We start from the raw sequence: 17031 nt of genomic DNA, 5'->3' as shown, positions 1-17031 counted from the left end.
TAAAACAAAATGATCTTCACATTCCTGTCAGCTTTCTGATCCTAATGTATGACAGCTTTTTTCTTTAAATTTTCCCCCTTTAAAATAGAAATAAAAACACGCTTTTATAGGTTTTTTTAAAATATTAAAATAGCATATGCAAAATATCTAGATTGCCAGAGAACAGAGATTCAAAAATAGTTTCTACCTCCCCCTTGCCTTTCCAGGGTTTTAAAATTAAATTATCATTAGAAGAAAAAATTAAGTATGTTTGAATTTGACCTCAATTTTTCGGGTCACTGAATATTTTTCATTTGAGGTATCAGTGATGTTCTTAGATGGCCTCAACAATAAGAGTGAGCTGTAAAGGTTTTATTTAAACACATAAATTTATACCAAGGAAAACACAATTTAAAAAATTTTCTAATCTCATGGGGCATATTGAAACAGAAGTTTAGGAACAAAAAAAGTAATCTTTTAAATTTCACCCAACACAAAAGTAAAATTGTAACAATAATCCCAAGGGTAAAGGCACTCATAGTGGGAGATAATATTCAAAAGATTGCTTTACCTCAAAGGAAAAAAGATCTCCAAGGCAGCTGAGAGGCCACTTTCTTCAAGTCTGTTTCTGGAATGTGGACACCAACTATACACAGGCACACTCCTTCCCCAGGACATCCTGACTGCACACAATAGCTACTGACAACAATTGAATGAACTGTGGTCGCTATTTCCAAGCATGGAAATTTTACTATCTATAGACGCAAATTTCCCTATCTAAGTTAAGTTAAATGACACTTATAAACAATCTATTTAAAAACAAATTTGGTTACCAAGCACATTTTTAAAAGTCGCAACAGAAACTACCCATTTTTCTCATTTAAAGCAATCTGTATGTTTCTCAATGCTTGAAATACAGGGGGAAAAAAAAGAACCACACAAACACAATACATCTATGTCAAAAAGCAGAGGAAGTGTTTCTCAGGTATATGGACCATATTTTATTGACAAGCTTTTTATTTTGTCCTCATGCCTCACTCAGCCCTTGACACTTGCCCTTTGCCTTCTCTAGATCGGAGTGTGTTCACCAATTGCACCATGTTCTTCACATCCAGATTTCTCATGCAAGTGCCCCAAATCACAGTCCCAACCTCCACCACCCCAACTCAAAAATGCCCACTCAACCTCTGAGACTCAGTACAGTAATTTCCCTGCCCCAAAGAATCCTTTCCTTTCCTTACTCAACCTGCAGGTAATCACTTTCTACAGTTACATTACTTGAATTCATATTACTTGTAAGTGACATATAACACTGACAATCACTTCTTGTACTTTAATTTAAAATTCCATGACATCTTTCTCCAGACCATCTCCTTACTTCTTAGGTGTTCATCAGGTTTCTCCATCCTCTCTCTGTCCCTGGGATCTCTTACTCAGCCTATATTTACTCTGCACAGTCTGAGTTGGTCACCTTCTTCCATTACCACCTAGACACCACACCTTTCAAGTCTGCCTCTTCAACTCACATTAATCATCAACATCCTGCATTTCATCAAATCAATATCCATCCCCTCCTCTAGAACAACCACATTCCACCTCCACCACACTGAAGCTTCTGCCTTAGATCAGACTGCCAATCCACATCCAGTCCCTTATTTCTACTAATATCCTAACTGAATTCCGTCCCATTCTTCTCAAATACTCCCTTCACTTTCAATCCTTCTTATATACTGTAGTCCAGAAAAACAGATTCTAACACTTTGGGTGGCAAGTCCTTTCATTAGAGGATAAATCCTAATTCTTGATTCTTTATTATATGTAATACACGTGTGTGTGTTTATCCATACATATAATTAGTTTCACTTTTTTTACATTAAAAAAAGTCTTTTTCTCTATTCAGCTCCCTCCTTTAAGTGGAGTTGCTACAAATTACCATTTTCCAGCACCAACTGTCCTCACAAAACAAAGACTTTTGTACACTAATGACCTACTTCAAAAGAGCATGCCCTCTTTCAAAAAACTCAAAAATTTTAAATATCATTTGTTTAATTTATTTCAGGTAGTATTTTTAGACTGCTTCCTGCCAAATAAGTTTTAATTTTCGAAAGGAAAAGAATTTCAGGTGTGACTCCATGGGAATATCCACATATCAAAGTATACATAACTCCTACTGACACATGATACCAATACCACATGGGGAGATGGCACTATAGTCATTATAGACCAAAATGTATCACTTGGATGCCTTTTGCCCACACCACCCACATTTAATAGATCTTTCTTACCTTTTACTTTTGCAGTAAGCATTTCTGCAGCATTTTGAAGATCAACAGAATTGAGGTTCTGATGTTTATTCATTACAGATTTTAAAACACGGAGGAGTTCATCCAGACGTATATGAATGACTTCTTTAAAGCAATCTTAAAGAAAAAAAAAAAAGGTTTGTTTCCCACCAGGTTTCAGGAATGCAAACTATGACAGATCATTTTGAAACACACTTTAAGTAGAATCAGTGGCCCCACAATTTTTGCCCAATATACGTTCACTTGTGTTTTCACCATTGCAGTTAGTATATATAGTTTATACAGCCTCCAAAAATTCATAATTGTTTTAAGTCAGTAAAGATTTCAGTTACAGTCAAGTTAGTACTACCTTTTTCAGTTTTCCCAGTCTAAATATGTCTCCAGATTTCCTTTGAGGCAACTTTGAGGTCAGTTTTTCCTGTTTTATAGTTTCAACCATAACATGCTTTAGAATATATATGGTAACAGAATTAAAGCTCAACAATGCCTGGTATATAAACTAATACTAAAGAACACTTACATGTCAAGTTTCCACATTAGAATTGATTCTTTGCATTAGGTAATTATTAGATTAAAAGTCATATAAGAACTACCATTTGACCTGCCCATTTTAAAAACCTGTGATATAATTTACATATGATAAAATACACAGATCTTTATATGGTTCAATGAATTTGTGTGCTTTTAGGAAAATCGAATTTGTTGCCAATGATGAAAAATTGAGACATCATTCCAAAAATTCCAGATTTCTGGAATTTACTCTTGAAAACTCAAAATCTGGTTATAGGAGGCTCACATCCTCCTTGGCCATAAGCAGCTGTAACAAAGCAGCACTGCTCTCTTAGGTACCCCCTTCTTCCCAGTCTCTACCTGTCTACCCCAAGCCTGCTCTGCTCATTTATACCAACTCTGGGCAGATGGAGGCAGGCAGGATTTTATAATCCCTGGAAATAAGGTGGCCATATGAATTATCATTCAAATCAAAACACTCTAAGCAAGTACAAAGGGTAATGCTACCCATAATCGTGTCAGCACAATAGGCATATTCCTGGACTGTCATCCCAGGCAAATAAGAACGTATAATCACCCTAAACTTTGAAATCCCTCAAGTAATCCTCAAACATCTAAAAGGACAACCACCCTAAATGCAATACTCTGATGTAATATTCCTTTCTGTAGCCTTACATATAGTGCTAGTTTAATAATAGTTAACATTTATTAAGGGGTTCCTAGGTGCTAGGCACTGTTAAAAGCACTTAAAAAGGTATTATCTCATTTAACTTTCATATCAATCTAATTAGGTAGATAATTTTAAAATACCTATTGTACAGTTGAGAATATTGAGGTACACCTAAGTTCACCAAGTTACTAAACTGTGGGGCCAGAATTTGAACCCAGAGAGTATAATTACAGAAGCCATGCTCTTAATGTTACACTGCCTCCCTATTGAAATAGCTTAAAAAGCAAACAAAACCCATTTTTTAAACACAATGTCATCTTATACAAATTTTTCAGAAATGTTAAAAAGATAACCATCAGAAAGAAAAACTGTCTTTAGATTAAAAAACAAAAATGAAAAATTCTACCACCATCTATCAAATATTCCATTCATTAACTACATTATCAAGAGAAAAAAAATATGTATAAGAGGTGTAGGCAAGGTAGGGAGGTAGATCTATCAGGGCAAAGAGTATTACAGGAAGAGGCAAACAATAGTCCAGGGAGAGATGGAAGCAGAGAGAACAGAGTACCTTCAGGAGAAAACATGACTCATTCATCCAATAAATTTTAATTTTAAAGGTGCTGGCCTAAGTAGCCTTAGAATGAGTGAGTCTCTAAGACTAAAAGAAAACAAAACACACAAAAGTATTATACTCTCTTGTATTGACAAAGTGCTTCCAATGAGGCTTTGGTTAATGATTCTGATGTTGTTATACATATGTACTGGAATTGAACAACTGGGTAAATGGATGGTGGATGGTGGGAACCAGGAATCTCACTGTTGGCACAGAAATTCACAAATAAACAGGAGAAGGAGGCTATAAGGATCCATACTGTGGTAGATTACAGTTGGATGGTTCATAAACCCATGTTTATGGAGCACCTGGCTGGCTCAGTCAGTAGGGCATGCAACTCTTCATCTTGGGGTTGTGAGTTCAAGCCCCATGTTGGGTATAGAGATTATTTAAAAATAAAAGGTTTAAAAAACGAATTCATGTTTAGCTTAATACAGACACAGGTGGCTGTATCTAATATAGAAATGTTTATAGATATGTGTATTTACACAGGTTAGTATACACACATATATTTCTTTGATCTGTCCACTGAAAGGGCGTAAAGGAAATGAAACCGATCACCATGAGCTTGGTTTCTAATACTGTTCTCTAATAAAAGGAAAAGGAACCAGGGCTTCTTAGAGAAAGGGATGACCCTAGGACCGGGGAAGGAAACATACAAGATGAGTTAGAAGGATCCAGTAGAACCAGAAAGTAAGAGCTTAGAAAAACTAACCCTCACACTGCATAAGGTATGCCAAGAGCACAAAGGAGCCAACTGAGAGAGCTCCTAATGGCCAAAGCTAGAAAAATTTGAGCAACAAATAAAGTAGTACTGGATTATAACCCAAAATATAAAATAAATATAAATGAGCACATACTGACACAAATGAATAAATTAACACGTGAAAGAGAAGAGACAAATCTCTTGTGTAGAAGAATGCCAAATAATTTATGTAGATCTTTTGTCCTCAAGGAGGTGGAGCATGCACATAGTGACTTCCTTCCAAAGAATACAGTAGAGAAAGGTGAACAAAATGAGTAACTTTAAAGTAGAGAAACTTTACTATTAAAGACAGGTGATCAAGGTCAACATTAACAGTGATATACCACGTTTATAGTAATTATTCTTGATATGATCCATGATGAAAATGGCACTTCACATATGTTATCTTTCTCCTCAATATCCCAATCTAATCATGAGAAAAACATCAAATTCTAATCAAGGTGCATCCTACAAAACAACTAGTACTCCCTAAAACCGTAAAGGTCATCAGGGTGCCTGGGTGGCTCAGTCAGTTACGCATCCAACTTCAGCTCAGGTCATGATCTCATGGTTTGTGGGTTGGGGCCGCATGTCCGGCCTTGTGCTGACAGCTCAGCGCCTGGAGCCTGCTGCAGATTCTGTGCTTCCCTCTCTTTCTGCCCCTCCCCAGCTCACGGTCTATCTCTCTCTCAAAAATAAAATAGACATTAAAAAAATAAATAAATATGGGAATGCAAGCTGGTGCACCCACTCTGGAAAGCAGTATGGAGGTACCTCAAAAAACAAAACATAGAACTACCCTACAACCCAGCAATTGCACTACTGGCCATTTACCCATGGGATACAGGTGTGCTGTTTCAAAGGGACACATGCACCCCAATGTTTATAGCAGCCCTATCAATAATAGCCAAAGTATGGAAAGACCCCAAATGTCCATCGATGGATGAATGGATAAAGAAGATGTGGTATACACACACACACACACACACACACACACACACACACACACAATGGAGTATTACTCAGCAATCAAAAAGAATGAAATCTTGCCATTTGCAACTACGTGGATGGAACTGGAGGGTATTACGCTAAGTGAAATTAGAAAAAGACAAAAAACATATGACTTCACTCATATGAGAACTTTAAGAGACAAAACAGATGAACATAAGGGAAGGGAAACAAAAATAATATAAAAACAGGGAGGGGGGCAAAACAGAAGAGACTCATAAATATGGAGAACAAACTGAGCGTTAATGGAGAGGTTGTGGGAGGGGGGATGGGCTAAATGGGTAAGGGGCACTAAGGAATCTACTCCTGAAATCACTGTTGCACTATATGCTAATTTGGATGTAAATTTTTAAAAATAAAAAATAAAATTTAAATAAATAAATAATAAAATAAAATAACTGTCAAGGGCATCCAAAGTGAAGAAAGTCTGAGAAACTGTCACAATCACGAACAGCCTAAGAAGACATGAGAATTAAATGTAATATGATAGGATCCTAGAAGAGAAAAACAACATTAGGAACAATTTATGGCAATATGAATAAACTATGGGCTTTAATCAATAGGAATGCATCATTAGTATCAAATATTGGTTCATTAACAGATGTACTCTACTAATGTAAGATATTAATAAATAAGGAAAACTGGGTATAAGAATATATGGGAATTCTCTATACGATCTTCTCAGTTTTTCTGTAAATCAAAACCTGTTCTAAAAATAAGGTCTATTTAAGCCAAAGTATGGAAAGAGCCCAAATGTCCATTGACAGATGAATGGATAGAGAAGATGTGGTATATATATACAATGGAGTATCAGCTGGCAGTCAAAAAGCATGAAATCTTGCCATTTGCAACAACGAGAATGGAACTAGAAGGTATTATGCTAAACGAAATAAGTCAGAGAAAGACAAATATCATATGACTTCACTCATATGAGGAATTTAAGATACAAAAGAGATGAACATAAGGGAAGGGAAGCAAAAAGAATATAAAAACAAGGAGGAGGACAAAACGTAAGAGACTCAAATACAAATACACACACAAATCCCACTCCACACCCACCCCCACCGCCCCCCAAAAACAGTCGCAGTAATGAGCAAAGCAAATGAGGTTAGTAACTGTTCTTCCCCAATACAAAAGAAAGCTGTAAGTGGCTAATTGGTGTGATAGAAAATAATGGATTCAGGGGGGGCCTGGCTGGCTCAGTCAATAGAGCAGGCAACTCTTGATCTCAGGGTTTTTCACATCAGGTGTGGAGTCTACTCAAAAAAAAAAAAAAAAAAAAAAAAAAAGAATAGATTTAGATCAAGAAACCTGGGTTCCAATGCTTGATCTTCCACTTCCTTGAAATAACCATATGCAACTAACTCTTAGTTTCTCTAATCCCTGATTTATCATCCATAGAACAGAATTAGTAAGAACACTGTTCTAGCTACTTTGTTATTGTGAATGTCAAATAAATGAACAAAAACAAAACTGTTTTACTGACTTAATACACATAAATAGCTATTATTTCTGTTAAACCTGTAAGCCAAACTAAATACCTTTGACAATAGATTTGTCTCACATAGAATTACATTCAACAACAAATACACTTACAACAAGGTCCTACAATATTTTGGCTAATGGAAAAGAGACCTTAAAGTTTAAGTTTCAATTTCATTTTACATGTAAATTCTAAATTAATGAATTAACTGGAAATAAAGTTATTATTAAAGATATATTTTATAATATTTCTATTTTTATCACGTTATAGTATTTAATTTAGTCATATAACTAAATACAAGACCATTTTTAAGTTTTATAGTGCCCACATTGTAAATGCAATGAAATTTATACTACAAAGATATTCAATATGCAGTATTATAACATTCAGCCAAAATCTTAATACTAGTTATCTAGAAGAGTAAAACTCCTGTATCCCAATGTTTGCTTGTTTATCTACCATCCCTGTAATATGGTAATTTGAATTTTAATTTATCGTTTCACTCATTTGTGCCACTTATTTTCGGCTTCATTCAGCTTATCAAGTGAAAACAGATTAGCTAGCTCCATTTTTTGGTTCTCATATATTAACACAATACCACAGTGTTTATACTGCAAACACTTCATGGAAATGCTTAAGTAAATAAATGAAAAAACTATGGTGTTTTCCTTGATTAAAAAAAACTGACAATAATTTTTAAAACCAGTCTTGTTAATTCAGCTTAACCTCTGTGGGAAAGCAATGAAAACAAGGAGGAAAATAAGTTTCAGAACATATCACTAGGAAACTCCCCTTTTTTGCTGTAATGACTTCTGAATTTACATGATAAAAGCAAAGCCTGAACAGCCGCTTTCTTTATCCAGCCACTTGGGGATTATAAAATAAATAGCTGACGTTCAAAAACACTCATTCTAAGAGCTTTACGAATATGAACTCTAATGTTCACAACATCTCACTGATGTAGGTACTATTATTTCCTTTCAACAGATGTAGAAACTGAGGCACTGAGAAGGTAAATAACTTGCTCAAGGCTATATACAACCAGCAAGTGTCAGAATGAGGATTCCACCTCAGTGTTCCACCTCTAGAATTGTGCTCTTGATCACTAGGATACATTAACATGATTAAAGAAGTTACAGCTTAATGACAGGTGATCTGCAGTCTGTGATTTAACAGACTTTAACTTCTAATCAAATATGCCAGTTACTATTATAAACGGTGTTAAATTATATAAACCATTCTAGGCAAGTGCAAAAAAAGTCTCCTAAGAGCTGGTACATGTGTCATGAATGAGCTACCTATATTTCACACTTCATTCCTCAAAGGTTCACTTCTAAGTCATAACCTATCAACATTTACCTGAACTTCTCCTAAGTGCTATCCATTAGAAATCACTTCTGGAGAGGTTTCCTTCTAAAAGAACACAGTAGGAGGACATATCTAAGACTAGCAACCTAATGTTTTCAATATTTCACAAAATTTCTGGCACAATATAGAGGATGAAAGCTAAATATTAATATAAATATTAAGTATTAAGTTAAATATAAATATTCATCAATGGTAAAATTAACACTCATTGATATTTGTTGAAATAAATTTACACATTCTCCTATATATTCACCTGAGGAAATCTTAATTAATCAACAAGACAGGATTTCAATTGAAACTCTGAAAATTTATGCAGAACTTCCCTGTCACGACTGAATGTATAAGTTAATGGCATTAATTTTTTTTTAAGTTTATTTGAGAGAGAAAGAGAGAGCGAGCACGTGAGCGAGCAGGGGAGGGGCAGAGAGAGAGGGAGAAAATCCCAAGCATGCTCCATGCTGTCAGCAAAGAGCCCAACGCAGGGCTTGAACTCACGAACTGTGAGATCATGACCTGAGCCAAAAGCAAGAGTCAGACGCTTAACCCACTGAGCCTGAGCCACCCAGGTGCCCAAGCATTAAACTTTTTATCTAACTTCTCCTATTCAAAAAAATTTGCTTTACAAAGTTAACATAACTCTTCTGACTAAAGTTCTGCCAAATTCAGGACCTACACAGAATTCATCAGAAGTTATCACTTATAAGATTCAGTTATATTTTTATAAAATAAAAGTGATACACCCTTAAATTAGAAAGTTCTTTTTTAATTAGAGAACTTTATTTGAAACAGATGATAAAGTTTTATCTTCCTTTCTAGCCTATTTAAGGAACAAAACAGGGGCGCCTGGGTGGCTCAGTTAAGCATCTGACTCTTGATCTCGGCTCAGGTCAAGATCTCACAGTTTGTGAGTTCAAGACCTGCACTGGGCTCTGCACTGACAGAGGGGAGCCTGCTTGTGATTCTCTCTCTCCCTCTCTGCCCCTCCCCTGCTCTCTCTCTCTCTCTCAAAAATAAACAAACATTTGAAAAAATAAAGGACAAAACAAAATAAGGCACCATTGTCACAACAGTAAACTTTTATTAAAATCCATCCTTAAAATAATGTTACATAATAAAGAAGATGTAAGAAGTATTAGACTAACTACTGATTTTCCTTAAAATATATTTTACAGTGGCAATGGACCCTTCTAAGTGCTGAGTGCAGAAAAATTAAGTAATTTGCACTATTCTTTCTAATCTAATTAAAAAGCCTTGCACCTTTCAAAATCACTGTTGAACCTCCTTGAATGGTGTTTACTTGGAAATGAGGAGGTATGCCACAGAGTTTAAGATTATTGTATGAACTAGAACAACACTTATCAATCTGTTCTTTGGAATTCAGAACACATTATTCCTCAGGGGGACAGCTGTGAACTTGAGGTAGTTTATACAGCACATACGTTAATCTGCAGTGTTAGATATAAACACAGACAGTATATGTATAATAGAGTGCATTCAGCATTTTAATATAAAATGTAAAATTTGGCCTTGTAATTATTCATACTGCACCTTAATAGCACTGGATAGAAATCTAAAACTTCAAATTCCACATGTGCTAGTTATATAAGAGAAGAGGATAACCTCCTCCTGGAAATAAACAGTGGTCAGAGAAGCAGCAAACTCTATCAGTCATCCTATCTAAGTATGTGTTTTCAAAGGCCTCTGATGTCGCACATTAAACTCTCCATTTTTATTTGTAAATAAAAAGAGCAAAAACAAACTGCATACCTATCTTTCATATTACCACAGAGCTCTTTGGTAGATGCTTATTTCTGTCATCAGTTCCTCAACAACTATGGTAATATGAGTTTCACATTCTCACTTGGGAAATTTTCACAAATACCACACTTAAGATAGTTATCATGAAATTCACCTTTAAAAATTCCTATAGGGGCACCTGGCAGCTCAGTCAGTTAAACATCCAACTCTTGGTTTCAGCTCAGGTCATGATCTCACGGTTCATGAGTTCAAGCCTTGCACTGGGCTCTGTGCTGACAGCATGAAGCCTGCATGGGAATCTCTCTCTCCCTCTCCCCCTGCCCCTCCCCCACTCCCACTGTGTCTCTCTCTCTTTCAAAATAAATAAACTTTAAAACTTTTTTAAAAATAAAAATTAAAAAATTCTATAGACTGGTGGGAGGCAGATGTCCTCTAAAATGCATTATATAGTTTAAAGACATATACTTAACTGTCTTCTCTAGCTCTGAACTCTTCAATATTCAGAACAATGTATAATCTCCAACTCCAATCAAATTTTGGGAATCACAGAATTATAAAACTGATAGCATCTGGTATAGCACCTCATTCTTAAATCATTAAGTGACTTAAACCATATTCTAAAACTAGTCAGTAGCAGAACAAGGCCTAGAACCTAGAAAATGTGATTCTCTTTCCAGAGCTCTTCTGCCATCAATTACTGACGATTTTTATCAATTTGTATAATTGCGCTGGAAAGTGATCTGCTAGTTCAAATCAAAGAAGGGCATGAAAGCTATATACTTCAAAAGCAACTTAACAAGATTCCAAATAGACTAAGAGTTCCTACTTCTAGGTAAAATTTTCTTAAATTTGCTCTGATAACTTTTTCTAGGTTTCTTTTAATGCTATAGAATTAAAAAATATTTACAGTTCAAGAATTCATCTGAATGTTCTTGAGATTGATAAAGATCAAATGTCTATGCCAGCACCATCCAATAGAAATTTATGCAATAGTGTAAATATTTATATCTTCCACTGTCCAAGATGATAGCCACTAGCCACATGTGGCTAATAAGCACTTGAAATGTGGGTACTGCAACTGAGGAGCTGAATTTATGTTAAACAGCCACATTTCTAGAGATTACCATATTGGACAGTGCAGGTCTAGACAATCTCCACTAAAAACAGAACTGGTTGATGAAATAATGAAGACTGAGTGGTATTTTTAAAGTACTTGCCATGTGAAGCAGTTGAAACACCAAGGAAAGAAACACCATTCTGCATTTATAACCTCCAGATTCCAAACGAAATCACTATATATCAGCAATGAGAGGTTGATGAAATCACACAACCTATGTTATACATACAACTCATCTGTGAAATGGGGCTAAAAGTACCTGTCTTTGGGGGAACCTGGGTTGCTCAGTCTGTTGAGCATCAAACTCTTGATTTTAGCTCTTGTCATGATCTCACGGTTCATAGGATTGAGCACCACATCGGGCTCTGCTCTCATAGTACAAAGCTTGCTTGGGATTCTTTTTCCCTCTCTCTTTGCCCCTCCTCCACTCATGCATGTGCGCGCGCGCTCTCTCTCTCTCTCTCTCTCTCTCTCTCAAAAATAAACATTTAAAAATAATAAAAATAAAATTCCCTGTGACTTAATAAATATGGAAATAAAATGGAAATCACTATGTTTAAAAAAAAAAAAAAAGGTACCTGCCTTTGTGGAACTCTGTGATTAAATGCTGTTTCCCTGTAAAATGTAAAGCACCATATATAATTACGTATCATTTCTAGAACTAGTTTGAGAAAAAGGAAAACGTGGCTATAAACCAATCACAAAGCTGCTAATCCAAGCCTAGCCTCAAAAATATGAACACCGGAAGCAACAGTCAACTGATTTTGCATATCATTGCCTCATGACAGGTAACGTATATAAAGAAAATGGTATTCAGATTAAACCAAAAAGTGATTTAACTGTATACCTACATTCTGTATTCTTAAAAGCTAACTTTTCAGCAATTTGAACAGCCAATTGATATGAATTAAAGGGTAACAATGCCAATAATTTGGCATCCTTCCTCTTAAGGAGTCAAAAGACAAAATATTGACAAGGCCACTGACAAGGCTCTGTCACTCCAAAAGGAAAACAGTGAAACAGCTCTCTGTCTGACCAGTTTACAACTGTGGTGGAATAAAGAACAGCAGAAGTCCAGGGAAATTTCTCAATACCCAGAAGACAAAAGTATGGCCCATGTCTAATGCATAGGTATATAATAACACCATATTAAATAATTACAGAATTTTAAACTTTTTATCTGCTTTCCTGAAGATTATATCTTGTGTGATTCTTATAATAATTCTGTTAAGGAATAGTCTGATACTCTAACAAGCTAGAAATCATGACTAAGATTAGACACAAACATATTATTATGTAGCATTCTTATTATATATAATGAGGTGAATTTATATATTTATATATAGTCCCTTGTTTAAGAAAAACAAACAAAAAAATTTCTACCGACTCAAAACTAGTATATTTCTGGATCTTGATAACAAGGATCCAAAGACAGAAAATAAATTCTTGTTAAATCCAAGGTTTATTTTGAGATAGCATACACATACCCTTTTAACTCTGATTGAAGAACCAAACATTAAAATCAATCCAAGGTAAATAATGAAAATTCTCTGGCCACAGCTTACTAATGACAGCACTGGTTATCCAAAAGATGGTTTTTACATTTTAAAAATTAACTTGCCAGCCATAAATGGCAAGCATTTTTATTATTAGCAATAAAATCAAGTATTTAAATTTTGAAGTACTGGCTTTCTTATTAAAAAGATAGTATCTTTACAAAATGTTAATACTAAATGTCCATAAAAACTTTGTTTCCATATGCCTCCTTTCATCTCAGGGGTTAGCCTCCTTTTGCCATGTTATAAATTTTTCTCCTTTTTCACTTAGAATCAACTTTCAATCCTCTTCCTTCCTAGTCTCTGAATTGTCTATTCACAAATTAAAACTCACATAAAAAAAACTGAAGTTAAAGAGCTGTCCAACTTGTTTTAAATTACTATCATTTTAAATCTGTGAGAGAAGAGATAAATATGCAAGATCAGGATTTTTAAATGATATCAATCTCCTGAGAACACAAATAAAAACAAAAATCGTACCTAAGAATCTTATTTATATTAATGAACATTTACTTAAACTGATACATTAAAGAAAACCATACTTTACCCTAAATTGAGGTAAATGATTTGTCAACCAAGACATCATTTTAAATTTCACTTTCAAAACTAACCCAGTTAATGAACTTACATCAAAAAGAATGACTCTTACTGTAAAATTTTCAAAACTAATTTAAAACAATTAACCCAATTAAGAACAAGCCTTTATTTAAAGCTAGGCTTTTTAAAATAAATGGCAGATAGTGTCATTTGGCAGAAATTTGTTCCCAGTATAATGCTGAAAGTATTTAAAATACCTTTTCACAATAAATTAAAACTTTATTACCATTGAATCAACTATAATTAGACTTGAAAATCAAGCTATTAAAATGAACAAGAATATAGGCAACTTATTTATTTATATATATACTTATACATAGTCCCAAAAACATGATACTAAAATTTTGAGGCTACAATTCAAGTTCAGTTATTTTGGGCATTTCAAATTGAAAAATTAGGTTAGAAATAACTCTTAAAAGCAGCATACTTGTACTAAAAGCATTTTAGTACAAGATGTGATTTTATGATATTTCTAGAACATGTATCAGAAAATGAATATTTAACATATATACAAAATATATTTATTAAACATTTATGTCTATGAAGCCCAAGGAGGTCTCATATAAATAAAACTAGTATCTTCATTCTCTACATCCAGATCTACCATTATGAATATGGAAATGAATTACTATTTATCACAAAAGAATAGGGGCTGTATCTTTTTTATCACTGCCATCAAATATGAATATAAAACAGGCATCAAAAGTTAAAAGACTTAGAGACTAAGATCAAGTTGGGGAATGCAGATGTGTGTAACTCTTTAGAAGAATCAAGTCTTGGGCTTCATTGTCCATTTCTAACTAGACAGAATAAATTCTGTGACTATCCCTTAATTCTATAATAGGTTATATATGGGAGGAGCACCTGGGTGGCTTAGTCCGTTAAGCCTCTGACTTCGGCTCAGGTCATGATCTCACCATTCGTGAGTTCGAGCTCCGTGTCAGACTCTGTGCTGACAGCTCAGAGCCTGGAACCTGCTTCAGATTCTGTGTGTCCCTCTCCCTGCCTCTCCCTTGCTTGCACCCTGTCTCTCTCTCTCAAAAATAAATAAACATTAAAAAAGATTTTTTAATAGGTTATGTAGAACAGCAAAACAGAATTGTGATTTTTGAGGAACAAAACTCACTCAAATGCAGAGATTCTAGATTAAGTTTTAGGAACAATATAGAAAACTAAATCTAGGTATAAGTATCAAAAATGTAAATTATAAACATTAGTTTGCTTTTTATAGACCAATCAATGCACTGTGGTACCATTAACAAGAAAGTTACAATTTCAATGATCTAAAATTTTTCCATGTTCAAATGGGCCCAACTGCTAAGAAGCAAAGACTGAGTTTTGTTTTTTGTATTCTTATTTCCTCACATCTACCAACGCTTCTATTATGTATTATACTATATCTAATAATAAAATAGTTTAGGGGCGCCTGGGTGGCTTGGTCGGTTAAGCGTCCGACTTCAGCTCAGGTCATGATCTCACAGTCCGTGAGTTCGAGCCCCGCGTCAGGCTCTGTGCTGACAGCTCAGAGCCTGGAGCCTGTTTCAGATTCTGTGTCTCCCTCTCTCTCTGCCCCTCCCCTGTTCATGCTCTGTCTCTCTCTGTCTCAAAAATAAATAAACGTTAAAAAAAAAAAAAATTTTAAATAGTTTACATCGTAACACCAAACACCAAACATCTGTTGGGGAAGAAGCTGTTAATTAACTAAAGCAGAATACCCTGTTCCTACCACTGTGTAAGCATTTATCTGAAACTAGGCTGGCATTTAAAATTTTACAACTATCCAGTAAGAATGCTAAGAGAAAATAATTGACAAACCTGAAAGAATAGCTTCTTTCAAATATAGTAACATATGCGAGAACTTCCTGATATCATTCACCAACTCCTTGATGTAATCCGGATCAAAAATGGAATTGGAACTTATGGACTTGAGCCCCATTTCAGGAGCTGTAACATCGGTAGAGAGTTGGCCTGATGACAAAACACGTTTTTTCTTTGTCTTTTTCTGTTTGTGAGCAATCATCCTTTCACAGAACAGTCAGAAAAACTGAAATCCTTAAGCAGAAGGGAGAAAAAAGAAAAGAGAGAAACACAAAAACTACATCAACCAGGGGAAACATTATACTAGGTTTTCACAAATAGCCCATAGCCCACCTAGTATTCTATTAGTAGTATTCTATTAACAACAACAAACACTGTATTACTGATGGCAGCAGCTTCCATTTAGTAAGTGCCATTGATCTTGACAACTCTATGATGTGCAAACTACTGTTCTCTTCATTTCACAAATAAGCAACCTGAGCTTTGTAGGTGAAATAATTTGTCTCAGTTCTCAGCTAAAAAATGATGAACTGGTACTTAAAACCCAGATCTGTCTTGTTGCCAAAATCCATTCTCTTAATAACTTCCTCTTAACTCCTAGGGTACAGAATTTTTTAAATTGTAAAAGTTATTCTGAAATGTCATTTAGTAGAAGAATATATTCTACCACCATGACATCAGCTTCAAAAATAAAGATGCAGTATGAGTTCTGAAAAAAGAAAAGACCTGTTTTCAAAACCCTCTCCCCATCACTTACTATGTGTGTCGTGATAAACTGTTAATCCTCTCTTAACTTTGGTATGCTCATTAATAAAATGGGAATAACATTCTAACAACACCTACGTTGTGAGATTATGGTAAGCATTAAAAGATACAATGGTATAGAAGTGTACGACACATAAAAGAAGTTCAATCATAGTTATTTTTCAGTAACAACGCTTACAGACACACAGACACACACACACACACACACAGATTTGAGGTTATCAATTTTCAGCAAGAACATTTTTTTGTTGAAAACAAGTTCTAAGGGTGTCTACTAATCTGATACACCCTAATTGATTGAACAAATAAATGTATGAATATCAGAGCAATATTTTTGTTAATTCCAGGATGGTATAGTAAAAACACAGTCTTTTGAAATGAGATTTAGACTTGACTTCTGGCTGAATCCTTTCTAAACATACAACCTATACAATTTGCTTACAGGCTGTGTGAGAATTAAAAGTGACCACAAAATTAAAAGATCTCATATGTTAAAACACTTAATCCTGGCACATAGTTGGCTCAAGAAAATCTTAGCTTGTTTCTGCTTCATCCTCACATTTTACCTTTCCAGAACTGAAAGTCCTAATTTTGTTTGCATTTCTTACAATCAAAAAGGAAATTACTGGAGAAATTATGTTAGTTCAAGCATATCACTAAGGCATTTTACAAATATTTTGTCTTCAATATTTTGTTAATTTCAGAATGGTAGAATTACTAAGGACTCTGTGAAACTTA

At 34.8% G+C, this 17031-nt stretch overlaps 1 protein-coding gene across 5 annotated transcripts in view; it reads right to left on the bottom strand.

The window, feature by feature from the left end:
• The window catches only part of ARHGAP29 (Rho GTPase activating protein 29), a 63908-nt gene that overhangs the window by 43028 nt on the left and 3849 nt on the right, over positions 1-17031 (bottom strand). For 2 of the 5 annotated variants that reach the window (XM_058716501.1, XM_058716502.1), the window contains 2 exons: positions 15526-15762; positions 2265-2399 (listed from right to left, as the gene is read on the bottom strand). In XM_058716501.1, coding sequence (XP_058572484.1) covers positions 2265-2399; positions 15526-15730 — 340 coding nt within the window. In that variant the 5' untranslated portion in view covers positions 15731-15762. Of the gene's footprint in view, positions 1-550; positions 676-2264; positions 2400-15525; positions 15763-17031 lie in introns of those variants that run through there. The other 3 variants (XM_058716503.1, XM_058716505.1, XM_058716504.1) reach the window with 3 other exon arrangements.

Source organism: Neofelis nebulosa, chromosome 2 (assembly GCF_028018385.1).
Source record: "Neofelis nebulosa isolate mNeoNeb1 chromosome 2, mNeoNeb1.pri, whole genome shotgun sequence".
Lineage (NCBI taxonomy): Eukaryota > Metazoa > Chordata > Mammalia > Carnivora > Felidae > Neofelis > Neofelis nebulosa.
The sequence above is the reverse complement of the archived record's forward strand: the minus strand, read 5'-3'. Positions and strand labels throughout refer to the sequence as shown.